The sequence below is a fragment of the Siphateles boraxobius genome, unplaced genomic scaffold (assembly GCF_051911475.1).
Source record: "Siphateles boraxobius isolate OS27281-9 unplaced genomic scaffold, OSU_SipBor_1 20, whole genome shotgun sequence".
Lineage (NCBI taxonomy): Eukaryota > Metazoa > Chordata > Actinopteri > Cypriniformes > Leuciscidae > Siphateles > Siphateles boraxobius.
The window spans coordinates 9581478-9609429 of NW_027508811.1; the positions used below are offsets into that span (position 1 = coordinate 9581478).

The window sequence follows — 27952 nt, forward strand, 5'->3', positions numbered from 1 at the left end:
AAAGGTAGGGTTTTATTGTTTTTTTTTAAATCGTAAAAGCGTCACAACAGCAAAAAGAATGAAGCTTATTCTTGACAGAGGAATTATTGCTGCCATCTTCCAGCTTCTACCTCCACCATCATTTGAAACTGAAGGGAAAAAAACAGGAATGTGACGATTAATGATGCAAACAGAATTCTGCTGTAAAGCAGCTCTAAAAAGACAACAGTGTCATTGTTCAGCTGAAGTCAGTTCAGTGTTGATCCAGTTCAATAACTGCAAAGTTAATCATTATGAAATTAGTTAAATTCTGCTATAAAGAAAAAAACGTGATGTCATCTAGTTCAGTTCGCATCCGAGTGTCAATGCAATCAAATCAACAATATTACTGGATATAAAGCACCAATTCCTCAAACCATAATTATTATAAAAAGTGTTTAGACTCAGAGGATTTAGCACCAAATTGAAATCAACCTTCAGATAATACAAGTAGCCAAGTTACTTGAAGAAAAAATCCAAATAATTTTTTTTTATAATGTGATACATTTAATAAATGTTTATTCAGTCCAAAAAGTAAATTTAGTCGCCTCAGAAAAAGTTTTCTTGTGTTTTTGGTTGAGTTTCTTTTATTAAATGTGATCATGATAGTTGCATTTAAAATCAGTGACACAAAGTAACTTGAACGACAGTTTCTGCTCAAACTAGGTTTTCAAACCGAACTAGTTGTACTAGTTGACTGTGTAACAATCATCGCGAGTAACCTGAAGCTGATTGCTGCTTTTTCCCACACTATTTTCTAGAAGAAATCACAACAACCCAGCATCTGTTCTTCCTCATGTTCGCTTTTTTGAGTATGGTTAAACATGGATTGAGCAAGTAAAACTTGTGTTAAAACACTGTGGACATATCAATGTTTCCATTTCTTGTTTGTCTTGGTTGAAAGGAAAAACTTGGTTAAAAGAAAAGACATTGAGTTAATTTCCTCCATTTGTGGTTGTCTTTATGAAAGAGTGATTAAGACAATAGATCTAAGTTTATTATCTGATGTCAACTGTTCCTAGAAAAACTGGTTTAAAAATATACTGTTTCATTCTTTTATTATGAGGTGATGTGAGATGTTTTTTTTTTCTCCCTTGACAGTCAATTGACTATTATTCTTATTAAAATAAACATGACCTCAGTCGCACTGAACATGTGCCTGCAGAATTGGAATGAATTCACAAAGCCTTTCACATGTCATCACAGACTGTGAACATAATATATAGAGCCTACATTCTTTATGGATAAATCATGGCTATACCTCTATTTTCATGGTGAAGGTCTGAATTTTAATATCACAATTTAACTTCACTAACCCCAGTGAATACCTTTTGACATGCACTTAGTTCAGAGTAAAAGAGGGTCCTTACCATAGCTGAGGAGCACAGGTCTCTGAAGGTTCTGGTTCAGGAGGTGGTTCATCATGGTAAATGTGACATTAACCGCCGGCTTCTGGGCCTCATAGCTTAACTAAATAAAGCCCATCTTCTGTCTCATCATGGAGCTCCAGGTGATAGTTGAGGTTCTGGCCATGTTCGTCCAGCCAGATCACCTCAGGTTTGGGGAATCCCTCTGTCTCAAACTGCACTGTCACAGTTGTGGAGTTCACATGGATGTTAAAATAGGTTCAGAGTAAAGGGCTGAGAAACACAGAGAGGGAGTTTAGTATCCTCAGGAAGCAAAGATACACCAACAGTAAATTTTAGTCATTTTAAAAACCTCCTAATAAATGTCCTTTTCTCCATAATTCTGTACTAAATAAGCTGTCTTATATGTATTACTGTTACAGGCATTTGAATATACAAATCTACACATTCAAATAGGCTACAGAAAATTGTATATAAGATATACTGCGTATCAGTTAACATACTGAAGTCACCATAGAAGTTCAAAATGTTATTCTGTTTTCCAAGCTTTAATAATGACAAGGCATAAAAAATAATGTCTTTTTATTGTAAGTACAGCATACCCCCGTAGTCCAGCTCTATCTGGACTTTTCCCTTCCCTTCCCTTTCCCCCATTGCTCACTAGGCACAGGTACTGACCCACATCCTTAGGTCCAACTGAATTTATTCTTAGGGTGGCATTTCCTTTACCAAGCTCTGAAATAAACAATGATGTCCGATTATGGTATTCTGGACTCTGGCGGTCCAGTTGGTCCTGTTGATAATAGAAGCTGTGGACAACATGTGAGTTCCGTTGCCAGGTAAGCACCAGGCTGGACAGGTCAGGATCTGGTGTGAACTCACAGCCTATAGTACAGCTGGACGACCCCGGATTGCCACCAAAAACCTGTCAGGAACATTCACCCTAAAAGAGGCTTAAAAAATGTGGTCTGACTTTAAGTTCAATGTAAGATCTGTTCTCATTTACAAAAAATACAAATTTTGTAGCTTGTATTCAGGGTTGAATCACTATCATGACCACCAGTAGCCTACATTAAATGATAAAAACACCAACAACAACATGCCACTTAATGGGATCTCACTCAAGGGATTCAGTTTAACACAGTAGCCTAGTTAATAAATAAACACAAAACTTTTAATATCTCGACATCAATAATCAGATGACAAAAATTTTATCTATATACTTAAGAGTGCCGAGTAGCATACGGCTTAATACGGCCGTATAAACATATTCCCTAATACAAATACCACATTTAAAAACAAACATAATGAACACTGTTTAATAAATATTGGTAGGCATAGCCTATAACGAAAAATAATTAATCCAAGATTTATTCTAATTTCTATGCTACCAGATGCAACTGCTTGAAAACTAATGGTAAAATGACTCTCGTACGTTATGACTGTAAATATGTGCATATTTAGGACATTAACAACATAACTGTTTGTGTGTTCTGGTTAAACAATTCCAGTTAAGTGTAGTCTAATCAAACTGCAACTTCAAACTGCAATGTGATGGAAACCAACCATGGTAATTTATTAACGCAATAACACATCAAACTTCCCTTTTATGTTATTTTCCTAGCACAATAAACCAAGTTGCCTACAGCATTGACTAAATATGCAAATCACTAATATTAGCTATACTCTTTGCTACACACTAAAAAGTATGTACTTTTTCTTCACAAAAAGACTTTTAGGGTTTTTAGGCTACTTTTAGGGCATAATATAAGTAGGTGAATTATTAGTAACACAGCACCATTAGTAATCCTGAAGACATATTGATTAGCTTGTTTTTATTATTTTTAGTTTAGTTTAGTTTTATTTAAAGTTTGACAAGGCAGGATATTGTAGAACAAAACCCTGAAATGTATCAAAGATACATACTCAAAATAACTTATATGTACCTGATTTAAAACAAATAACAAATTATAACAAAAAAAAAACTGGTGGAGTAAAATAACATTGATCCATCACAGGGAAAAAAGGTTAACTTACAACAGTAACCGGAGACGTTCCCTTTCGAGAGTGGCCACTTCAACATTGCGTCAGCTTGATGCTGCGGGAACTGTATACAATCCTGCCGTGAGAGTGGTGAAGATCAGGTACGGTAGGAAATTAAATTAAAGTCCCTGTAAAGGCAATTAAAAAAAAAATCTAAACACATTATAAATGTTAGAAGTGTATTGCTAAAACACATTACAAAGACTGTGAACTGTGAAGTACTGGATTGTGGAGTTAGACCGTTAAACAGTTTTTCACCATTGATATTTTACGGATTTTTTGGTTGGGGCTAAAAGGGTACTCGATGTTGCACTGGAGTGCCTGAGCTCCTGGCCCCACCCCTACCTGATGACGCACTAGAGCCACTGAGGCTGGCCGCTCCCCTAACAATATAAATAGAGCAACATCGCATCAGTTTGCCGCTCAATCGCGAGTTACTGTCAGTATTATTTGTTACTACAGCTTACAGTTTGCTAGTTAGCTATGTCTTCGTCACGGAAAAGCGTAGCCTACTACCTGGATGCGATCACGTACAAAACAGATCGGTGTCCTTATTTAAATTTACTAAATACGATCACATCAAGAAGAGGTGGATTCATTTTGTGAAAAGCCACCTTGATGGAGAGCTGAGGATCACCACCAAAATCCGCCTCTGTAGTGATCATTTTACATGGGATAGTTTTATAAACTTTCGTCGGAGACAACTGGGATTCATTGATAATCCGCTGTTACTGGTGAATGGGGCCGAACGACTATCTCCCACCTCGGCCTTCATCCTCCCGTCGCGCCGACAACTGGTGACATCATCGGCAGTGCGTGCCCACCAATGAGTGTAAGGCCCCGTCCACACTACTGCGTTTTCGTTTAAAAACGGAGAATTAAAACGAAAACGATCTCCGTCCACACCAGCGTTTTAGCTGCGTATTAGAATTGATCTCCGTCCACATTAAAACGACTGAAAACTCGGATCACGTGACCATTCTCCAACACTGTGCATGCGCGTGCCGGTGTAAACAGGAAACGGATGGACTATTCCTCAGATTTGATGAGGAAGCAAGTAACGTTAGCTACCTCTGCAAAGATTAGAAAATGTCGAAGACCAGAGATTTCTTTTCATGGACCGCCGCTGCACACGGGAATTGTCATAGATCGCTCGAATAATAGTTTGCCTCCGGCGCATGTAGGCAGTTATAGCATTGTAAAATGCAGAATTTGCTTGCACAACAGCTGCTAACAAAGACATCAAAGTCAGTAACGCTTGTAATTCGTTATCCATGTTGCACTCACTAACATCAGCTACGTAGTCCAGGATGTTTTTGTTTGTTTTCTTCCGGTGACGGGACATGTGATGGGTGGCTGACGAATCAGGGAAGGATACGTCATGGGTGATGACACCCAATCATAGAGCCGAGCGTGACCTTCTACGTCATCGTTTCTAAACTCCTCCGTTTTGTCCCGTCTACACTAAAACGCCCTCCGGAGATTCAAAACGAAAAACGGAGCTGCAGCGTTTCTAAACTTCTCCGTTTTGGGTCTTCGTTTTTCCCGTTTTAGTGTGGACGGGAGGTGCAAACGTAGCAAAAGGTCTCCGTTTTTAAACGAAAACGCAGTAGTGTGGACGGGGCCTAAGTTGCCTTGTGCGCTTATGTTATAATTAACCTAATAAGCTCTTAGGAGCATCCATTCCGGGTGTAGCGGGTGACAGTTGAGTGTGGCAACGGCAGCTTTACCACGGGTAGGCGTGGTTTCAGCGCAGCCAGCGGACACACCCCCAGCGTTTGAAAGCAGAGACTACTGCTAATTTTTTCAAGATTTTGATAGCTTATTTTATGTACTTGCCGGCTTTTTTTATTATTCAAATATGGCTGGGTGTCTAATAACACATTTTTCTGTGATATGACAAACTCAGAACACATACTTCATTTTGACTTTACAGGGACTTTAAGTGAAATGTGGAGGGTTTTAACTGTGACAATATGATTGACAGGCGAGTTTATGGTGGCAGGATGTCTGTCAGGATGAGACAGAGAGCAACAGTTTAATGGGACTGAGAGGCGGGAACGAGACATTGCGTCAGCTTGACGCTGCGGGAACTCTTCCCCTTCTCCAAAATTTCTGAAACCTTATAGGATAATGCAACAAAAACAACTGGCCAATAGCTTGTTTTCACATGACGTCACGTCACTGCGTTGCCATGGCGATACATACAGATGGAGGGCAGGAAGTGATTTTCTATATTTAGGAATCACTATAACAAACTCAAAATGCCAATGTTTTGCGTCGTTTATGGTGGCTCAAATCGATCAAACCACGAGGAGTTTTTATCGTGTGCCAAAATTTGTTGTTCATAAGGGGGGAAAATACAAGAAATTGACATAAAAACATCGGAAAAAATTGCCTTGCAAACCTATGTCTGCGGTCGGGAGGAGCCGAATGGGAAAATGCCCGTGTGTGTCAGTGATCACTTCGTCAAAGCTGAGTTAATACAGCTTATGTGTCTGTTTGTGCAACGTACCAGTATTTGAACTTTGTAAAGTCAAAGTATGTCTGTGAGACGAGGTAATTGCTGATATCTACCGCCTCAATGGCAGGCAAATCTTTCAATTCAGTTGAAAATCGGTCCTCTTCATAACGTAAGGATCACGTCCAACATATGTTTAGATTTTTTGTTTATATATTTCTCTTGTAATAGCGCCTAAAGTAGTACAGTACGGACTTTCCTCCATCTCGTCCATTGCGTTCTTCACTTCCTGCCCTCCATCTGAATTTCGCGCGTCAACACAGTCACATGACTGCAAACAACCTATTGACCCTTCGCAAAGACCCGCCCCCCTTAGTTACTGTCGCTATGTCCGACAAGCTACGCCGCTCTCCCGCACACACCATGTTCTCACGCAGTGAAAAATACATCGCGGATCAGAGAGGAGACTGACAATACGCTGACAGACAGGACAGGCCAGGATATTTTTCGGTTACTATTGATATTAAACATATTAAACAAAGTCTCACCTTTCAAATTTGGTCATTTTTAAAAAGAAATTTAAACAATAAATACCGTTTTGTGGCTCGATCTTTAATGTGTCGTGACAGATCGCTGTAGAGCCTCAGTTAAAGCTGCTTGTGAACCGATCATCTCTTCCTTCTAGTTCATTTATAGCATCAAATAAACATGAATGAACATAAGAAGGAATGTTGTTTTAACCGCGGAAAGGCGTCAGTATATTCAGTTTTTCAAGTTCAAATCCTCCCATGTTAATCTACTAACTACTAACGACTGCTTTGTCGGACAAAATGGCGGATGGCGAAGTATGAATGGTCAGATCACCTGTCAATCAAGCTCCCTGCGAAGGGTCAATTGTCGCGAAATATTCAAATCGCATGCAAATACTGATAAGGCTGCGGGCTTCTGATGAGCCTGAACGCTTGCTCAGCTGATCAAGCGTACAGCGGCTTACGCAATGTCTTGTTTCCGCGCCTCTCAGGAAACCGAGGTTACAACAGTAACTGGACACGTTCCCTTTCGAGAGCGGTCACTTCAACATTGCATCAGCTTGATGCTGTGGGAACTATATACAATTCCCCCGTGAGAATGGTGAAGATCAGCCTGAAGAAACAGGGCTTCCACCAATCATGGAGTAGAACAGCACACAATTCATACCAATAACCATAGACATAATAAATACATAGACACCCTATTGGCTGCTGGAGCGTACGTCAATGGTGCCGCCATATCAAGGAGGGAAACTTTCCCATACCTCTCATTATGGGAATTGAGAAAAATGCCTGTTTTTGTGCGCTGCATGGGGCTGTACAAGTCGCCACACAATTGAAAACAGGTCTCGGGGAATTACCTTTCACAAACAAGACTGAAAATTTTTTTTGGTTGTATTTGGTCATTATATAATTAGTAATAGAAACGTACACCACGTACAAACCACTGAAATCGGCTGATAAATGTAATCGTTATTATTGTTTTTATCCAGGAAAACCGCAGCTCACCCGTTTACTTGCATTTGTTTACAGCGCAGTCTTGCCCTCCGCAAAATGACACGTTGACGTATCGCAGCAACGTTCCAAAGCGGCCAATAGGGCGTCTATGTATTTATTATGTCTATGCCAATAACGACACAGTGAGGAGTGCTCACAGCTGATAGGTGGATCTAGACCAATGACCTGCCAGCTCAAGTACACCAAAATTAGCATATTAGATCAGCACAAGGGGGCGGGCTGCACAGAATACAAGGTAGACACGACAACAGTCACTAAATATAAGAATGTTCATAGGCATGTGCAGTGTCAACCGCCAAAGCGGTAACAAACTGTGCCCAGAAGCAGTCCAGTGTAATGACTGAGTCGAATCAGACAAAAGCATTTGTTACATTTAACAAATAATCTTTAAAACCCCTTACCAACCACAAAACAAGATGCCAAAGTGTATACAACAACCCCCCGAAGTAAGAGAACCAGGCCTCTGGTTGCCATGGTTTTATGACCTGAAAGAATGCAGAGCCCTGCTCTAGAAAGGAAAGACACATCAAGCAGACTCTTCTAAATAAAAGGATTAGTTCACCCAAAAATTTAAATTAGCCCATGATTTACTCACCCTAAAGCCATCCTAGGTGTATATGATATTCTACTTTCAGACAAATACAATCGGAGTTATATTAAAACATTTCTTGTCTCTTCCAAGCTTTATAATGGTAGTAAATGGCTGGAGAAAATTTTAAATGTCGGAGGATTTCTATATAATAGAAGAGGAGCTACAGTTTGTTGCACAGCCCTATTTGTTTAAACTGCGAGAGGGATCTAAGCTTACGATACTCCAACATCATAAGTCATCCACTTGTCATGGCTTACTCTTATTATATTAATTGGAGTATAAATGGACACAAACTGTCAGACCTGTTCTAACCATGCTTCATAAAACCTCCCAACAGAGGATTTTCACCTTTCTCGTTGGTCACGCCAATCCTGAAAGGTGTGACTAGTACGGAGGTTAAGTGACTTTTGACTTTAAGTCATGATGCAAAGGTCCCCTATGGAAGTACCTTAGGGCCATAGAAATAAATTTATCCTAAGACACAAGTGAGATCACATTTTGTATCTTATACACTGTATACGCACATTTTTTAAAAATGGCCGACGACCATACTTGAGAGGCCCATATCTTTGCTTCTGTTATAGCTACAATGACAAATTTGGTATCAACGGGTACATTTTTGTGGTCAAGGAGTCCAATAAAATAGGTTCCAATACTAAAAAACTATAATGTTGTTCTTAACATGACAATTGGAGGTGAAGTATGCAATTTTTATATAAAAAAACGCATGCCAAACACACAGTCCATTCACAACTTAATAATTTCTTCGTTTAGGTCTGCTTCGCATGCGCCCTTTACAGCACTGGCTGAAGACGCGGGTCCTGCGTCGAGTATGGGCATCCGGTCGTTTACGTCTCTAGGTAACTCAGAACTGTGTCACAGCTCTGGAGCCCTGGAAGGCGGTCGACTGGCATCAGACAGGTGTAAACCTGGGAGTAATCTCTAAACTGATAGTGGTTTCGACAGACGCCTCCAATTCGTGGGCTGGGGCGCCCTCTATGAGGGCAGACCGACTTTTGGCCTGTGGTCAAGCCAAGAAAAGAGCTTGCACATAAACTGTCTAGAGATGAAGGCGGTCGAGAACGCCTTGCGGTTCTTCCTTCCCCTTCTAAAGGGCCACCATGTCCTTGTCCGCACGGACAACATGTCGGTGGTTTCCTACATAAATCGCCAGGGCAGTCTGAGATCACGGAACCTTCATGCACTGGCAGAACGCATCCTTGTATGGGTTCAGCGCAACCTACTCTCGCTGAGAGCGGCGCATGTGCCAGGCCATCTTAATGTGCGTCCAGACAGGCTGTCCAGGGACAACGTTCCCCCAGGGGAATGGTCCCTCCACCCTCAGACAGTTCAGCTGTTGTGGGACACCTTTGGCACAGCAGAAGTCGACCTCTTAGCGTCTCAAGACAACACTCAGTGTCCAATATGCTTCACAAAGAACAAGGACACGCTGGCCCATCACTGGCCCAGCCGCCCTCTCTATGCTTTCCCTCCGATCATGCTGTTACCACAGGTAATCAAGCGTATAAGGGAGAACGGTTCCTGTGTATTCTAGTAGCTCCGTTCTGGCCGAACCAAGTTTGTTTTCCGGAGCTGGTGCAGATTCAGAGCTTGCCTCCATGGCCTGTCCCGTTGAGGAGAGATCTCCTCTCATAGGCCGGGGGTACAATTTGGCACCCATGACCCAAGATTTGGGCTCTGCATGTGTGGGCCATCAACGGGTACCCGTCAGTCTCCCCGACGGAGTGTAAACACTATTACGCAAGCTAGAGCGCCCTCTACTAGACGGCTTTGTGCTTCCAAGTGGTCAGTCTTCTCAGGTTGGTGCTCAGCTCGCAACCTGGATCCAGAAGATTGTGGGGTGTCGGAGGTTCTTTCCTTCCTACAGGAGCTCTTGGATAAGGGTAGATCGGATCCCCATCCATGCTCAAGGTATATGTGGCGGCTATTGCTGCGTTTGTCAAACATTCGCATGGCCAGTCACTGGGTAGGAACGACCTTGTAGACCGCTTCCTCAGGGGAGCTAGAAGGATGAACCCTCCTCGCCCCCCCTCGGACCTTTCCTTGGTCCTGGAGGCCATGAAGGGTGCCCCTTTCGAACCTCTACAGTCTGTGGACCTTAAGTATCTCTCATTGAAAACAGCCTTTCTGGTGGCTATCGCCTCAGTCAAGCTGGTGGGTGACTTACACGCACTTTCTGTTAGAGAGTCATGCCTTGAGTTTGGGCCTAATGACTCCAAGGTCATCCTCAAACCAAGACATGATTATGTCCCCAAAGTACTTGCCACTTCTTTGAGAGCACAAGTCTCTGTGGATCTGACAGCGAGTCTGACATTCTCTCGTCACAGGCGATTTTTGAGATTCTCCTTCGAGGGCCAGGCATATCAATACACAGTCCTACCGTTCGGCCTATCCCTGGCATCCTGTATATTATGATGTGCATGGACTCTGCTCTCGCGCCCCTGAAACTTCAGGGCATACAAGCTTTGAACTATTTGGACGATTGGCTGATTCTAGCTCGATCTCATTCAGAGCTAGTCACCTCTGACCTTCAACAGCTGTCACAGCTCCTGGTGCAGATGGGATGTGTTGTTGCAGGAACTGATATGCTATAGGCTACTCCTGACTGGTCGAAATCTCATGCTACTTAGGTCAAATGAAATGTACAGAAGTAGCTGCACTGCTTAAGTACAAAATTAAAGTTTTTGAATGAAAAGATAAGTAAAGTCACTCTGATGACAATTTTTATTTGAAATGTGCATATTTACCCCCAATTCTCATGGTATGGGGAAAATTATTATTTTTTTAAACTTGAAACAAATTTTATTGGATTCCTTGACCCCAGAAATGTACACTTTGACACCAAATTTGTCATTATAGCGATAACAGAAGCAAAGATATGGGCTCTAGAGTATTTTCGGCGCATTGGCGGCCATTTTTGAAAAAAACATGTTTATTTCTGATACAAAGTGTGATCTCACTTGTGTCTTAGGATAAATTGATTTGTATGACCCTAAGGTACTTCCATACCAAAGGAGACCTTTGCATCATGACTTGAAGTCAAAAGGCCTATTTTTTGGGCTTAACCTCCCTACTAGACTTATCCCAGGCTTTATAGAGCATCCAAACAAGTTCCTCCCTCTCTTCTTGCTTCTGCTGGTTACTCTGCGTGTGTGAGACGAGAAACCTGGTCCTACCACGCGGTCACGGGCCAGCAGACCCAACACATCAAGCCATGTGCAACTTCCTCGACCATGACGGAGTCGAACTAACCATGCAAGTTCATCATATCTTCTTCATTCAGTGCAGAAGAAATCGATTGCAACTTCAACGCCATCAACTCACGGAATCATCAAATCAGGAACTTTACGAAACTGCTTTAACTCCAACGGCAATGCAAGTATCGTACAATTAACTGACTAAACAGAGATTTTGAATCTTTTCCATAGCTTCATTCCCTGTTTCCGTTTACAGTTTCATTCTGTCACTTACTATTTTATCCATGTATGTGTGATTATGTGTATGCGTTTAGATTAGTTGTGTTCGTTATTTAGTTAATAAAACTTGTGCACAACATATTTGGTTTTGATTCTCTGCTCTCCGCAAAGTAAATTTAAAGATTTTTGGTCTTATTACATGCTCTAAGCGCTGTACATATTAAGAAAGATTAATTTTTTGTGGCCATGAAAATACCCTTTTCTTACAATTAAGCATAGGTGTCATTTACACTGGGGACGCTGAGGACATGTCCCCACCACTTTTTGAAATGGCTGATTTTGTCCCCACCACTTTTTGAAAGCATTTGATTAATGTTCTGAAAAATCAAGCGAACCAAGAAATGTTAAAGATTTATTTGCACAAATTAAAACATGCAATGCAGTTTAGATACAGAAAGAAACAATGTACTTTGTCCAAAAAAAGTAACTTAAACAAAATAAACTATTACTGATTCTAAAATGACCCAAAAACATGCATGTGCCGATCAGTAACTTCTGTGCCGATCAGTAACAAATTCTTGACACAATTTCTTCTTGTCCAAATTATCCATTCTCTCTCATGACAAACATACACTGCATTCTATGTGGTTTGCAAATCCCACATTGTTTTAATTTTATCTGGTGTTATTTGATGCAGATATGTTGCGTTGTTATGCTTATGGTGTGTTTTCTTTTACATATGTAATGTATTTCATTGTAATCATTGACTTAACACGCTGCTGTTTTCTACATTAGACATTAAGCCTTTTCATGTGCTTGTCCTTCGGACAAGTAAATCTGTCATTCACTTGTCCGAGTAAAAAAGTTGCTTGTCCGATTATAATTTTTTTTGTGTTAATTTATTCTGAAGCAATATTCTCATCGGTGTTCAATCAGCTTTGATATTTAATTCAGCATATTGTGATATCTGCACCTTTAAAGGTCATTTCCTCCCTCAATCTTATAAAATGTATGGTTCATCTTTCATTTTAAATTCCTTAATTTGATCTATAAATTCAATTATGTAGAATAATAAAACACTATAGGGCTGTTACCCTAGGTAGGGCTGATCAAATTAAATCATTTACACTGAAAAATTACAATTGCATAAAATAATGTTATGAAATTGATTTAAATATACAAATAAGAAACGTTGGAAAGAATGATACTACTTTTAAACATAACACTAAACCGCCAGTAGGTGGTGGCAGGCGACAGTCTTAATGAGTGAGTCATTGATTCATTCAAACGGCTGTTTCATTCAAGAATGAGACAGATATTTATGAATGGGTCATTGAATCTTTGACTCAACCGATTCGTTCAAAATGCTGAACCATTCAGTAATGAAAACAGGTTGAGTGTTCCTGTGAGATGCGCCGTGGTTCTGCTGTGATTTTTGTTTGGAACTATTTCGCTGCTGAAACAGAACAAAAACAGGCAATATTGCATCTAAAATGTAATGACTTAATTTTAACTATTTATTGAACTGTTGTAGGAAATCAGTGTCACATTTTCAATCGTGATGGTATTCAGGAAAAATAATTGAGGTTGCTTATTATGTTAAAAATATATAAACTCCACATTTAGATTTTTTATAGGCAGTAGCCTATGTTGTTACTGAGTGTGTGTGTGCTGTGCTGCGCTCATTTGTGTAGATTTCTCCTCGAAAGGCTGCGCAAGTGTCAACAACACAACCTTACCGTCAGTAATACATTATCCACAATCGATCGCAATTTACAATAAATGTAATAAAATCAGAATCATTATCTCGGATTAGTGATTCCCTAGTTATTTGTTTATTTTTGTTTTTGATATTCTAATCAGGCTACTTGTCCGGTCGGGCAAGTAAAATTCTCTTTTACTTTTCCCTTCAAAAAATCCACTTGTCCCTTCAAAAAATCCACTTGTCCTGGACAAGCGTTAATGTCGAGCCCTGAATGGGCCCAGTACAGGTCCTTCTAAAAAAATTAGCATATTGTGATAAAGTTCATTATTTTCCATAATGTAATGATAAAAATTAAACTTTCATATATTTTATATTCATTGCACACCAACTGAAATATTTCAGGTCTTTTATTGTTTTAATACTGATGATTTTGGCATACAGCTCATGAAAACCCAAAATTCCTATCTCAAAAAATTTGCATATCATGAAAAGGGTCTCTAAACGAGCTATTAGCCTAATCATCTGAATCAACTAATTAACTCTAAACACCTGCAAAAGATTCCTGAGTCGTTTAAAAACTCCCAACCTGTTTCATTACTCAAAACCGCAATCATGGGAAAGACTGACGACCTGACTGCTGTCCAGAAGGCCATTATTGACACCCTCAAGCAAGAGGGTAAGATACAGAAAGAAATTTCTGAACAAATAGGCTGTTCCCAGAGTGCTGTAACAGGGCACCTCAGTGGGAAGTCTCTGGGAAGGAAAAGGTGTGGCAAAAAACGCTGCACAACGAGAAGAGGTGACCGGACCCTGAGGAAGATTGTGGAGAAGGACCGATTCCAGACCTTGGGGGACCTGCGGAAGCAGTGGACTGAGTCTGGAGTAGAAACATCTAGAGCCACCGTGCACAGGCGTGTGCATGAAATGGGCTACAGGTGCCGAATTCCCCAGGTCAAGCCACTTTTGAACCAGAAACAGCGGCAGAAGCGCCTGACCTGGGCTACAGAGAAGCAGCACTGGACTGTTGCTCAGTGGTCCAAAGTACTTTTTTCGGATGAAAGCAAATTTTGCATGTCATTCGGAAATCAAGGTGCCAGAGTCTGGAGGAAGACTGGGGAGAAGGAAATGCCAAAATGCCTGAAGTCCAGTGTCAAGTACCCACAGTCAGTGATGGTCTGGGGTGCCATGTCAGCTGCTGGTGTTGGTCCACTGTGTTTTATCAAGGGCAGGGTCAATGCAGCTAGCTATCAGGAGATTTTGGAGCACTTCATGCTTCCATCTGCTGAAAAGCTTTATGGAGATGAAGATTTCAATTTTTCAGCACGACCTGGCACCTGCTCACACTGCCAAAACCACTGGTAAATGGTTTACTGACCATGGTATTACTGTGGTCAATTGGCCTGCCAACTGTCCTAACCTGAACCCCATAGAGAATCTGTGGGATATTGTGAAGAGAAAGTTGAGAGACGCAAGAGCCGACACTCTGGATGAGCTTAAGGCCGCTATCGAAGCATCCTGGGCCTCCATAACACCTCAGCAGTGCCACAGGCTGATTGCCTCCATGCCACGCCGCATTGAAGCAGTCATTTCTGCAAAAGGATTCCCGACCAAGTATTGAGTGCATAACTGAACATAATTATTTGAAGGTTGACTTTTTTGTATTAAAAACACTTCTTTTATTGGTCGGATGAAATATGCTAATTTTTTGAGATAGGAATTTTGGGTTTTCATGAGCTGAATGCCAAAATCATCAGTATTAAAACAATAAAAGACCTGAAATATTTCAGTTGGTGTGCAATGAATATAATATATATGAAAGTTTAATTTTTATCATTACATTATGGAAAATAATGAACTTTATCACAATATGTTAATTTTTTTAGAAGGACCTGTATGGTGCTTTGGCACTGTTCGGTTGAGCTGGTGTTGCAGGGACTGTTACATGTGCAGTCGACATTGTTGAGGGTTTTATGCTGAGTATTTTCGTGTTGTTGACTGGCCTACGCTATGCCCATTTCTGATGCGTCGAATACTCAATATTTTTCCCTTGCTGCTGTAGGCCTAATGTTTTTTTTATCCGATCTTTTGTCCCCACCACTTTTCAACACAAACTGACGCCCCTGCAATTAAGCCAAAGTGATAGCATCCACTATCCAGTGAGAGAGTCTCTGCTTAGAAACTGCATGTCCCTTAGTACAGCCACCGTAGCACATAAAGAGCTGGTACGAATTTGGCCGAGCAATCCATGAAGGCTCCACAACTCCGGGCTGGAGTGCCATATCACGCCGTTTGCTTGGGTCCTTGCTTGGGACAGCAGGTCCCTCCTGAGTGGAACCCGCCAAGGGGGAGCTACAAGCATCTCTCTCATGTCCAGACACCAAGGCTGATTCGGCCAGTTCAGGGCGACGAGGATCACCGATGCTCTCTACTCCCTAATTTTGCATAACACCAGAGGCAAAATCTTCACAGGAGGTAATGCGTAAAGTCTGGCTCTCGGCCAACGCGATGTCAAAGCGTTCCCTGCTAGCGGGGAGTGAGACAGCAAAAAGAACAGTGGGCAGTGTGTGTTCTCGCCCATCGCAAATAGATCCACCTCTGCCCTCCCGAAGTGGTCCCAAATCATCCGTACTGACCCGGGGTGAAGCCCCTACTCTCTGGAGGAATCCCGCTCCTTGAAAGACTGAAAGACCTGGAGCACGGCCATAACGTTCAGTGCTAATGCGGCTTCGCCAGCAAAGGTGTAAGCCTTGTCAGGGAGAAGCCTTGTCACGTCAATCGTGGCCAAGGAAGGGCATAGATGCACGGCGATGGTCTTCTCAACGGGGGGCATGTGCACGTAACCGTGGGCTTCCACCCCATCCACGTGGGAGAAAATGGTCTGTGTAGTGTCTGGACGTGCGCCGACTGGGGTGCAGACCACGATTGCACCACGTGCTCATCGACATCAGGAAAGAACGGGGTCCTCCTCCTTGATGCACCCTGGTGGCGGACCGACTGGAAGTACCAGCGGCCGAGCTTACTCCTGTTGGGCTCTTCTGGAGCACCCCATGCGTGGTCGAGCTCCTTAAAGGGATAGTTTACCCAAAAATTTAATTTACCCCATGATTTACTCACCCTCAAGCCATCCTAGGTGTATATGACATTCTTATTTCAGACGAATTCAATCGGAGTTATATTGAAAAATGTCCTGGCTCTTCCAGGCTTAGGCAGTGAATGGCCATTTTGAAGTCCATAAAAGTGCATCCATCCAAGATAAAAGTAATCAATACGGCTCCGGGGGGTTAATAAAGGCCTTCTGAAGCGAAGTGATGCGTTCGTGTAAGAAAAATATCCCTAGTTAAAACATTATAATCTAAAATAACTAGCTTCCAACAGACACTGAGTCCTCAGGACGCGCGCTGGCACGTCAACGCAGTGCCAAGTCAGATTGGGAGAAAACAGCCTCAGCATGGGCCAGGCCCAGACAGGCAATGCAGTACTCATGTAGGCCTGGCGGGTCGATCGGGCCTGCACAAAGTCGGCAGAAGGAAACTATCGGAAACAGTGAAGAAGTTTGTTCTGTAGTGTCTTTGACAGCGTGAAGGAAAAAAGATTCGGACACAATTGTTGCTTCTCCACATTTTATACTGCCTGAAGGCTCAGGAGTATTTGCTTGCGATTCGCATATTTCACGACAATTGGCCAGTTGTTCTACTGGCGTTATCCTATAAGGTTTCAGGAATTTTGGAGAAGGGGAAGAGTTCCCGCAGCGTCAATCTGACGCAATGTTAAAGTGACACAAAACTGGTACGTTGTTTGTTAGCTGGATAGGATTTGCATGCAGATATGTTCATTCTATTCAGAAGCAGTTTCCATGTTTCATTAACAGTTCATGTTAGTATTGTGTATTCACCATTATAACTGTTGTTTCCATTACCCCAAAATGCCATGTCATTTTCACTTTTTGTAATTTTGTATATTTATAAAAGACTGTGGTGGCTCATACCAACTTAATTGTAGGCTATAACAAAAACTATTTTGGGACTGCTGTTCAACAGCCTTATCCAGGCTTACCGTTTATTCATCAATATTAGTCATATTCTTACCATTTACGTGCACATTAAATAGTGGGACGGTACTTGTGTGTGTGTCAACAAACTTTGTGAAATGAATTCGTTTTTTAAAACAATTGTGTGAATGTATGTATATTTAGCCTAAAATTGTAGGTTGCGGCTTGATGACCATGGGAAAATGTGGGTCCCATGGCCAAAAAAATTGAGAACCACTGCTTTAGTAAAGACGAAACTATTAAGGATGTACTTCTACATTGTGCAGTAGGCTATTTACCAAGGAAAGAGAGGAGTTGATTAAAAAATTGAAAGATCTATCAAATCTATTTAGTTGACTCGACAGTCAAAAATACAGAGAAAAATACTTAATTATCTCAAAATAACAGAATTGGGAAGTAGAATTTAAATGACATATCAATGGCACAAATTTAATTATTTTGTTTATTCTTTCCTCATGATTGTTTTGTTTTTCCATCCGTTGATGCTCCACACTCCAGTCCAGTTGGTGGCGGTAATACACCAAAAGTTGGAAGTTATCAACCGCCATTAAACCATACAAGAAAAAGAAGAAGAAAAAGGCTACTTGAGTTATTTGGAGAAGAGTAGAATGGTGTCAGCAGGTGAGACTGTCGTGTATGCTTCACAAAGGTTTAGAGCTGAATTCGGAACTGCATACTATGAACTTACACTACTCGTACTACGTTTACAATCTCTTTCAATGGCGGTAACGTTATGCGGTTCCGAATTCAGCAGTAGTATCTCTCTTCCACAAGTGTGTCTGCATATCTATATGGAGTCACTATTTTCCGTCTTGTTAAAAAAAAAAAAACACATATGTTTTGAATTGTCCATTTAAAAAATATCGCATAAATGAAATATCTCTCCAGGTGAAGTGCTTTGTCTGTTGTTGGTCGCGATCTTGTGGGGAGGAACAAACCCCTTCCTGAAAAAAGGCTCAGAGGGCATTGAAGGAGTTCAGAGGAACAACAAACTCCTCCAGTTTTTGTCCGAGATCAAATTCCTTTTTCTTAATCTCAAGGTGTGTAATTATTTTATGCATGTAGTCTGTCCCAAAAGCTTTGTATATTTTATATAATTTGAATATATTATTATTTTATAGTATCTGGTGCCATTCTTGTTAAACCAAAGTGGATCAGTAGTTTTCTATTACACTCTCGCTTCTACAGGTGAGAAATTTCTAGGTATTGACAACTTATGTTAGGAATAGCATACTCTTACTATTTCTTCAGTATATATGATTCTCAATCATGATGAGAGAATATTATTGTAGTGTTAATTGTTTGTTTTGTAGATCTATCTCTGGCCGTGCCCATGGTGAATTCCCTCACATTTCTGTTCACATTACTAATGGGTAAATTGCTTGGAGAAGAGTTTGGAGGAAAGGGTAAGGTATTAAAGTACCTTTTAATAACATCACTCACTCTCTATTGCCACACAGGTCTTTCACTCTCTGTCTCTCTGCTCATGTAGGAGCTCTGCTGGGAATGTTACTCATCATGTCTGGAGTGACTGTGTGCGTCCTGAGTTCTGTCTCTGAGACTGACGGCACAGGGCTCCGCAACACAAGTGACCACTAAAACATGCTACTGAACTGGAAGCTGAATGAGGAGATAGCTTGGACCAGTGATCGCCTCCAGCCATGTTGTCAAACATATTCACCTCATTGAAAACTGACACAATATCTGTGCTGCTTTTTCTTTATATACCGTGAACCTTTACCAGGAGAAAACGATGTATAACTTAAAATCTTTACTTGAACTGTGTTGGTGAAATCCAAATGTTTTGCACTTTAATTGCAACTGTGGGAAGAGTCACTTTTAAGCATATGTGGATTGTGGAACATACAAAAGACTTGTACATATTGTATTATCATCGGAAGTGTATATGGATTTGTACTAATAATGTGAAAGTGGCCAGTGTTTAAATACCTTTATTTTACATATTTTTTTATTTTCAGAGGTCATATTTTGGTAAACATAAGAAATAAAAAAGCATATTTTTCAGTGAATCTCTGCATGCTGAGGTCACTGTTACTTTGAAGGGTACGTTATTTTAAATGCCATTTTTCACCTAAATAATGTCAATTTTATAGCGATATCCATGTTCAGAGCATGTGTGTGGATTGGGAAGTTGTGTCTCTGTTTCCCGCATCATCTTCAGCCTGGAGAGGGCGCTCCGCATCTCTTTCTGTCTGTTCCTCATGGGAACCCAAAGTCTGATACATACACAATGAGAGCAAGACAAGGTATTTAAATGATTGTTTAAACATAATTCTAAGAATTTCTAAATGCATAATCCGATATTAGACGATAAAAAGATGCATTGAGTATTATTGGCTACCACAAGCAATTATATACCTGGCCTTTACTGGAGATGGCACTACACTACATAATTTTCATTGAAATATTATGCATTAAATATATTGTTTACAACTCATAAACTGACTGGTTCTTGCTGTGTTTCTTCACTACGTGGGGAATGTTCAGAGACCCTGAGTGATGATGATGAAGATCTGAAATGCTGTGTGTCGGACTCCTAAATCGGAACAAAATGAAAGAATTGTGCTGACCTGAAGAAAATCTGCATCATTTTATGAGATTATACAATAATCCCTCTTAAGATGATTTAGTTCCATATAAGCCTAAATGAAAACACAATTAAGCTACAAAAAACTCTAAAATATAATATGTTCAATGCAGTGTCTTACAATGTCACGTTTGTTCGCATCAGGCTGAGACTCTTTGCTGGACGTGTATCCCTGCTGTTTTTCTCTCCGCAAAGTTGACGTGTCATCCCATGCCTCCCTCTTGGACACTACTCCCTCTCTGTTTTCACTGGAAAGATCAGCTGATGGACTGTGTATTTCACCAGAATGCATCTTAATTGGAACAAATAGTGTTATTTCATGTTTTGAGTTGTCATTACTATGCAGAATCCCTGACAGCATTCAAAAGACAACTGAAAACTCATCTCTTCCGTGAGTACTTAACATAAAAAATAAAAATAAAAGTTCTCTTTTAAATCTTTCCTTCCCTTTTAAATCTTCCCTTGTCTGGCTTATGCTACTCTGAGCAATGCCTGAACTTTGTATTTTGAGCACTTCTTGCGTCGTTCTTCACGATGCTTGCTTTAGTCCTCAGATGTAAGTCGCTTTGGATAAAAGCGTCTGCTAAATGACTAAATGTACTATCATGTGCATTTCACAAACTCACATGATTTGAACTGGCTGGGTCAAACAGATCTCTTTCAGGAGGCTCTTCATCCTCCACAATATCTGCTTCTCTCTGAAATGATAACAATTTTAGAAAAGACTAGATGAGATGAGATGGGACAAAAGAGGGGAGAAGTGTACCTGGTCAATGGGAAACTCTACAGTTGTGTTTTCATCCTCTGCGACCTCTTCAGCACCTCGAACCTCCTCTCTCATACTGTTCTCAGAGGCCTTAAACACACTGTGCTCATCTAACACAATTACACAATATCACACAAGAGAGACTGCAACAGGTTAATAAACAAAAAAGTTACATTTTATTTAGTAAGTATATTTTATTTAATTGTTCAGCATTCACCTGTTGTGGCTTTAGGTGGGAGTCTGTGTGTGTGTGGGTGTCTGCGAACTCTCACAGGTCTGGCGTAGAAAACAGAGTTCTCCTCTCTTTCTCCTCTCCTTCCTCTCCTCTTAACCAGCTGAGGGGAACTCTCTCGCTCCACCTCATCTCCTGTGGACTTCACACGCCTGCCTTCCCTCTGAGAGCAGACACCATTTACACAAGATATGTTTAATACAGCAACGATATGAAGCCTTTTTTGGGTTTGATTGAACGATGACGCTCTAGTTTAAAGCACCAATAAAGAAATGTGGATTTAAAAAAAGTGCATTGTTTACGGTGTAAACGGGAAAAAAAAGAGTATTTGGTTTTTACCTCAGGTGAATTCAGGAGGGTGGAGTCACTGTGGCTGTCCTGGGGAAAAATCTTTCTACTCTGAGTCGGATCGTCATAAGAGAACATTAACGAACTTCAATAGAACAATTTGTTTTATGAAAATCTATTAATCTGACACTAAAAATAATCTGAGACTAAAAAGTTCAAATCTAACTTAAACCTCAAAATATAATTATAAATTATTATATGATTTTGTAATGATTTGTAATATTTTTTAAAAAAATAAAAACAAAAAAATATTTAGGAAATATTTATTTTAACTCTGAATATTAACTCACTATTAAGTGTAAATGGTACCTTAATTCTTCTCTGTAATCCTCTGTCTCCTGCATAATGTCTAGAGTGAAGACAGATAGATCCTATTTAACATTATTTCATTTATAATCACACTACAAGTCAAATGTATGGGATCAATAACATTTTTATAATAAAGAAATAATACTTTTATCAGTAAGAATGCATTAATTGGTCAAAATAGAAAGTAAAGACAAGTATAATGTTACAAAGTATTTCTATTTCAAACACTGTTCTTTTGAATGTTGTATTTCAAATAAATTAAAAAAATGTTGAGCAGTACAGCTGTTTTCTGATAATAAGAAATGTTTCCTGAGCACAAAATATTAGAATGATTTCTGAAGGATCATGTGACACTGAAGACTGGAGTAATGGCAGCTTTGCCAACACAGGAATAACTTACACTTTAAAATATATTAAAATAGAAAATAGTTATTTTAAATTGTAATAATATATCACAATAGTACTTTTTTACTGAATTTTTGATCAAATAAATACAACCTTGGTGAGCATGAGTGCCTCCTTTCAAAAATATAATATTATATATATATATATATATATATATATATATATATATATATATATATATATATAAAATTATTCAGTAGTTGTATGTGCAAAAAAATGAGAGTATTGTTGATCTCATTTATCCACCCTCATCACCTGTCCGCGCTGCAGCCTGTTGCTTTGTTTAGCAGTATCTCCACATATGGGAGTTTCTTGAACCTCTCTGTTCCAACAGCAACATAGCTTTGCCCAGACTCCAGCTCCTCTGTGGAGGTCACTGTGAAACCCTCCAGAGTACAGAGTCTGAGAGGTCAACAAAGTGAAATGATTGCAGGAATCAAAACAATCTCACCATGTATGAGGACTTGCTTCATACGCTCATCGTAACACATACAGTATGTATATTTGTATCACCTGCGCACAGCTCCTGTGCGAAGCATGGCTTTTTCCGAAATGAGGCTCAGGATCTGCTCTAGATTTTTCTGCATGTGTCTGGAAATGATCAGACGTAGGGCAGGACTGAGGATGTCCCCGTTCCTAAATACACTAAATATGAAAGGGAGAAGGAAGAATAAGTTTAGAATTTCTCTGAAAGCATGATAAAAAGTGGTTTAACAGAGTTAAAGCATTATGTTTGTGCATTTAAATGTCTGAGTTCTCACTGTATGATGCAAGGCAGAGTGATGACCTTCCTCCATTTTGCAGACACATTAGGCCTGACAAGTGCTTTAGTCTGTAAAAAGAGTACTTATTATTAATTGACAATTATATGTATTATTTTGTCTATAACAATAAGAACACTATACAAACAAAAAAATTTGTATAGTGACCGTTAAACTGTAAACTAATTCTCAGGAAACTAATTTCCCACACAGTCTTTCATCATGTCTCTCATATCACGTTGAATCCTCTTAATTCTCACAAAATACTAAAATTGCAAATCAATATTTCATGTTTATTTCTTTATTTGCCAAGTACATAGCTGTCTAATAAGCAGGATAATGTGCACTCAGTGATTTTCCACCAAAGTAAATCATATATGTTAATGCTGAGTCAGTGTCCCTTGCTCTCAAGGCTATTATTAACAGTGGTTTTAGCAGCTCTGTGCTCAGCATTAAGGGGTCAGGCTCTAAAAACATGTCCTAACACGCTTTCTGATCTGATAACACTAACAGGTGTCTCCCCTGGCCTTCTATTGTTGGAAAGGACAATAACACCCCTTTCTCCCTCTCCTCCTCTTTATGACACACTTCAGCTAAACATCCACAGCAACAAAACAAAAAAACCCACAAACACAACCTACAGTAACACGCCAGTACACAGACAAACAGGTATCATTTTTGATGCATAATTGCATATATCAACTTCAGAATATTGTTAAAATTTTGATTTATAGCTAAATTAGATTTAAAAAGCAACAAATCAGTAATACGTAAGTACACAATTGATATACCTGTGTTGGTTCCACAGCTCTGAACATTGGACCCTTCTTTTGTCCTGTATTCAGATAACTAAACACATACAGAAAAGACAAATAAATACTATGCAGGTTTTAGCCATCTATAATATCAAGCCTGGAATCTAGTTTATTGATGCATGATCCTACTCTAACTCAAAAGTATTTATGAATATTTTGATTGTTTTTAAAGATATTTTCATCTTAATTTTGGTTTTAAAGTCACCCTGTAGTCAATAATTGTATCCCTTAAAACTCATATTTGATCACCAAAATGACAAATTTAAAAGTTTTTTCCTTCATGCGTTAAAATAGCTTGAATGTAACTACACCCTTGCCTCATTTAGTATACGCGGTTCAATGAATATTTACACTCATACCAGCGATTTCAAACCGCGATTTTGAGACGGTCTTTGGTTTACTTATGAATTTGCACGTGGTTTGTCTTAAAGCTATGAAACCTTGTTTCCGCCACTAAATAAATAAATAATAATAGCGACTTTTTATCTCACAATTCTGACTTTTTTTTCTCACAATTCTGATTTCATATCTCGCAATTGTGAGAAAAAAAGTCAGAATTATGAGAAAAAAAGTCGCAATTGTGAGATATAAAGTCAGAATTGTGAGATTTTAAGTCAGAATTGTGAGATATTAAGTCAGAATTGTGAGATATTAAGTCAGAATTGCGTGAAATAAAGTCGCAATTGCGTGTTAAAAAGTCAGAATTGTGAGATGTAAACTTGCAATTGTGAGAAAAAAAGTCAGAATTGTGAGATAAAAAGTCGCAATTACCTTTTTTATTTTTTATTCTGTGGTGGAAACAAGCTTCCATATAAAGCACATATAAAAAACACCACATAGACATATAAACAACATTAAAAGCTTGATTTTCACCACAGGGGGACTTTAATAGTTTTTTTATGTGTTATTAATTCATTTGTTAAGTAGCTATTAATTTGTATATATTTTTTTGTATTTTAATACTTCAACTTATTTAAAATTTATTTCAGTTAGTTGCAACATTTATAATTTTTGTTTAGGTTTTTTAAGTTCAAGCTTTTCATCTAATACTTTATTTATCTAATACTAATTTTCAGCTTTGTTTCAATTACTGAAAATTATTTTTAATTTTAGATTTAGTTAACAACTCTGACTTTGAAGTTTTGTTATGTTATGTAATAAAATTAATACATTGATAAATGTGGCTGAGGTGTCCAAACACTGAAACCACTGAGTCTCAACATCAAATTGTTCACATGATGGAAAGAACAGTGTAATTCAGAATATTCTCATTATAAATTAATTCACACTTACTCCAGTTTCTTAAAGCGCTCGAACCCTGCGGCCACATACTGTGCCCCTTGCTGTAGGTCAGTGAGGTCCGTGACCCGGTGGCCACAGAGTGGCGTATAGAGAGTTCGAACAGCCAATGGAGCTCCGATACTGAGAGTGATATCATTAAGAAATGCATCCATGTTGGAGATTTGCCTATGGTTGACCACAAATCTCCTTCCTGATCCAAAAAGACATAAACATACACATATACGAAATGACTCATGTCATTTTATTTCAGAAATATATATAGTATTTATATATATATATATTCAATTCAATATTCTGTCCATATACTGTATATATATATAGGTCCTTCTCAAAAAATTAGCATAGTTGTGATAGATAAAGACCGATTCCAGACCTTGGGGGACCTGCAGAAGCAGTGGACTGAGTCTGGAGTAGAAACATCCAGAACGGTGGCCGTGCACAGGCGTGTGCAGGAAATGGGCTACAGGTGCCGAATTCCCCAGTCAAGCCACTTTTGAACCAGAAACAGCGGCAGGAGTGCCTGACCTGGACTGTTGCTCAGTGGTCCAAAGTACTTTTTTCGGATGAAAGCAAATTTTGCATGTCATTCGGAAATCAAGGTGCCAGAGTCTGGAGGAAGACTGGGGAGAAGGAAATGCCAAAATGCCTGAAGTCCAGTGACAAGTACCCACAGTCAGTGATGGTCTGGGGTGCCATGTCAGCTGCTGGTGTTGGTCCACTGTGTTTTATCAAGGGCAGGGTCAATGCAGCTAGCTATCAGGAGATTTTGGAGCACTTCATGCTTCCATCTGCTAAAAAGCTTTATGGAGATGAAGATTTCAATTTTCAGCACGACCTGGCACCTGCTCACAGTGCCAAAACCACTGGTAAATGGTTTACTGACCATGGTATTACTGTGCTCAATTGGCCTGCCAACTCTCCTGACCTGAACCCCATAGAGAATCTGTGGGATATTGTGAAGAGAAAGTTGAGAGACGCAAGAGCCGACACTCTGGATGAGCTTAAGGCCGCTATCGAAGCATCCCGGGCCTCCATAACACCTCAGCAGTGCCACAGGCTGATTGCCTCCATGCCACGCCGCATTGAAGCAGTCATTTCTGCAAAAGGATTCCCGACCAAGTATTGAGTGCATAACTGAACATAATTATTTGAAGGTTGACCTTTTTTGTATTAAAAACACTTATTTTATTGGTCGGATGAAATATGCTAATTTTTTGAGACAGGAATTTTGGGTTTTCATGAGCTGTATGCCAAAATCATCAGTATTAAAACAATAAAAGACCTGAAATATTTCAGTTGGTGTGCAATGAATCTAAAATATATGAAAGTTTAATTTTTATCATTACATTATGGAAAATAATGAACTTTATCACAATTTGCTAATTTTTTGAGAAGGACCTGTATATCTAAAATATATGACACATATGAAATGACACATGTAGTTTTTCAGAAATTTCAGAAATACTGTATACACAGGGGCTAAAATTAACACTCACACGCCAAGCACCAAATGCATGTAAAAATTTGCCATTGGTGAGTATATGAAACGGTGTCAATTTGTCCCGTAACATTTTTATGAATTCTAACAATCCAATGTCACGAAAGTTTAAGCTTTTCCAATTTAAATATTCAAAATCGCCAATTTAAATAGTCAAGTACAAGAAGATGCAAATACTGCTCGAATACTGAAATAAGCTGTTTTATGTCTTCTTGCACTTGAACGGACATATTCACACATATGTCAAAAAATGTCCGTCTCTGTGAGTAGCCTATATATCCTAGTAAACACAATCGGTAATCAAGAAAGAAAGTGCACGTGTACTACAATCACACATTGTGTACAGTATCAGTATATTGGATCCATGCAGGTGTTAAAGTGACAACATCCTAAAATATTTCTGCTGCTGTCTTTGTGTATTTTTAATGTCAATCAAACAAAACAGGACCAAGAAACGGTGTCCTAAATGGCTGTTTTGCTAAATCAGTTTAAAGTCGTATGAAATAAAAATGTACAATGTAACATTGTTAGCGCACATTACTAGTCTTGTTGTAAACAATGAATATGTGTTAAAAGTTAAAACGCAGAAAAAAATTAGTTTGTCGTGGTAATCTTTAAGCAAAATCTGAACATTTGGTTCCTTCCCTGATGACGTCAATTTGATGCCTTGGGTTGAATATCCTTAACCCCCCCCATCTGAGCGAGGGATGGAGAGGAGGTGAGCTACAGTAAAGCCCCGCCCTTTATTCAATATTCCATTTCATTTGGAAATACGTCACAAATATGAAAAATATTTATGGCCGGTAAATTTTCTAAAGTCACCAGCCATTGAGAGTTGTGGCAAAAGCTTAGTTTTAGGCCCAGTAAATATATGCTTTGATGGTGACGTACTGCAATTATACCGAAAACTGTTTTAGAACCTCTTCCAACCTGAAAAGAATGGGTCTCCATTTCTGTAGACCTTTACACTCTTGACTGGAGGCAGGTGACTAGAGACACCAGTGGATCCCATGACCCTAAACTAGCCACATTAACACACACCTGTAAAATAAACACAAACAGAGATGAACCCCCTAAATAGGACATCTTACTTATGTCATCAAAATGTAACCATGTGAACAGAACTGTAAAAGTACAGATCCAGACCTTTCACACACAAGAACAGAAATCGATTCACTTAATACAGATCAGATATGCACTTAGCAGCTACATCCTTGTGTATATCCACACACACTCACAAAAATACTTACAAAGGAATCTTATATAATTCAGTTGATCAACTGGAGAGAAATATCATCTGGTCTGTTACTTCCAGTTGTGCTCCTTTTTTAGTGTTTATTTCTAATAATAAAGCACTGAGTGTGAGAGACTCAAACACCTTACCTCCAGACTCCCTCCCTTTCGACTGAATTCAGTGTTTCCTAGTTGCCATGGCAGCATTACTAACTATGGCGGCGGCCTTTGTGGGGCTTTACAATCAGTAACAACAACCATAGGGTAACAATAAGACGGAGAGGGTGAGGGAGGGTGTGTGTGTGTGTGTGTGTGAGAGAGAGAGAGAGAGAATTCAATTTATTAATTACACCACCAAGACTCGCTTACCTGAATTAATAAACAAGTTTAGAAAAAAAAAAATATAATGTACCCCCCAAAACGGCTATATCGAGGGTTGTGCGAGAAGTATGAAGTG

At 39.5% G+C, this 27952-nt stretch overlaps 2 protein-coding genes and 1 pseudogene across 6 annotated transcripts; 1 reads left to right on the top strand and 2 right to left on the bottom strand.

The window, feature by feature from the left end:
* Positions 1-12: 12 nt before the first annotated feature.
* Positions 13-4203, bottom strand: LOC143745370 (V-set domain-containing T-cell activation inhibitor 1-like; annotated as a pseudogene).
* Positions 4204-17758: 13555 nt separating this feature from the next.
* tmem234 (transmembrane protein 234) lies at positions 17759-19680 on the top strand. The gene is made up of 5 exons (XM_077236628.1): positions 17759-17839; positions 18107-18258; positions 18340-18406; positions 18532-18624; positions 18711-19680. Exons 1-5 carry the CDS (start codon positions 17827-17829, stop codon positions 18815-18817), a joined length of 432 nt encoding a protein of 143 aa, XP_077092743.1. The 5' UTR covers positions 17759-17826; the 3' UTR covers positions 18818-19680.
* On the bottom strand, positions 19156-27669 carry dcdc2b (doublecortin domain containing 2B). Of its 5 annotated transcripts, none has more exons than XM_077236626.1 (15): positions 27646-27669; positions 27193-27303; positions 24756-24954; positions 23439-23496; positions 22648-22718; positions 22400-22531; positions 22142-22288; positions 21482-21521; positions 21164-21202; positions 20810-20987; positions 20593-20702; positions 20453-20524; positions 19948-20118; positions 19686-19775; positions 19156-19455 (listed from the first exon to the last, which is right to left on the bottom strand). In XM_077236626.1, exons 2-15 carry the CDS (start codon positions 27272-27274, stop codon positions 19345-19347), a joined length of 1500 nt encoding a protein of 499 aa, XP_077092741.1. In that variant the 5' UTR covers positions 27275-27303; positions 27646-27669; the 3' UTR covers positions 19156-19344. The 5 variants fall into 5 exon arrangements, with proteins under 5 accessions (XP_077092741.1, XP_077092739.1, XP_077092740.1 ...); XM_077236624.1 differs by having other exon boundaries at positions 21164-21223; XM_077236625.1 differs by having other exon boundaries at positions 27513-27669.
* Positions 27670-27952: the final 283 nt, after the last annotated feature.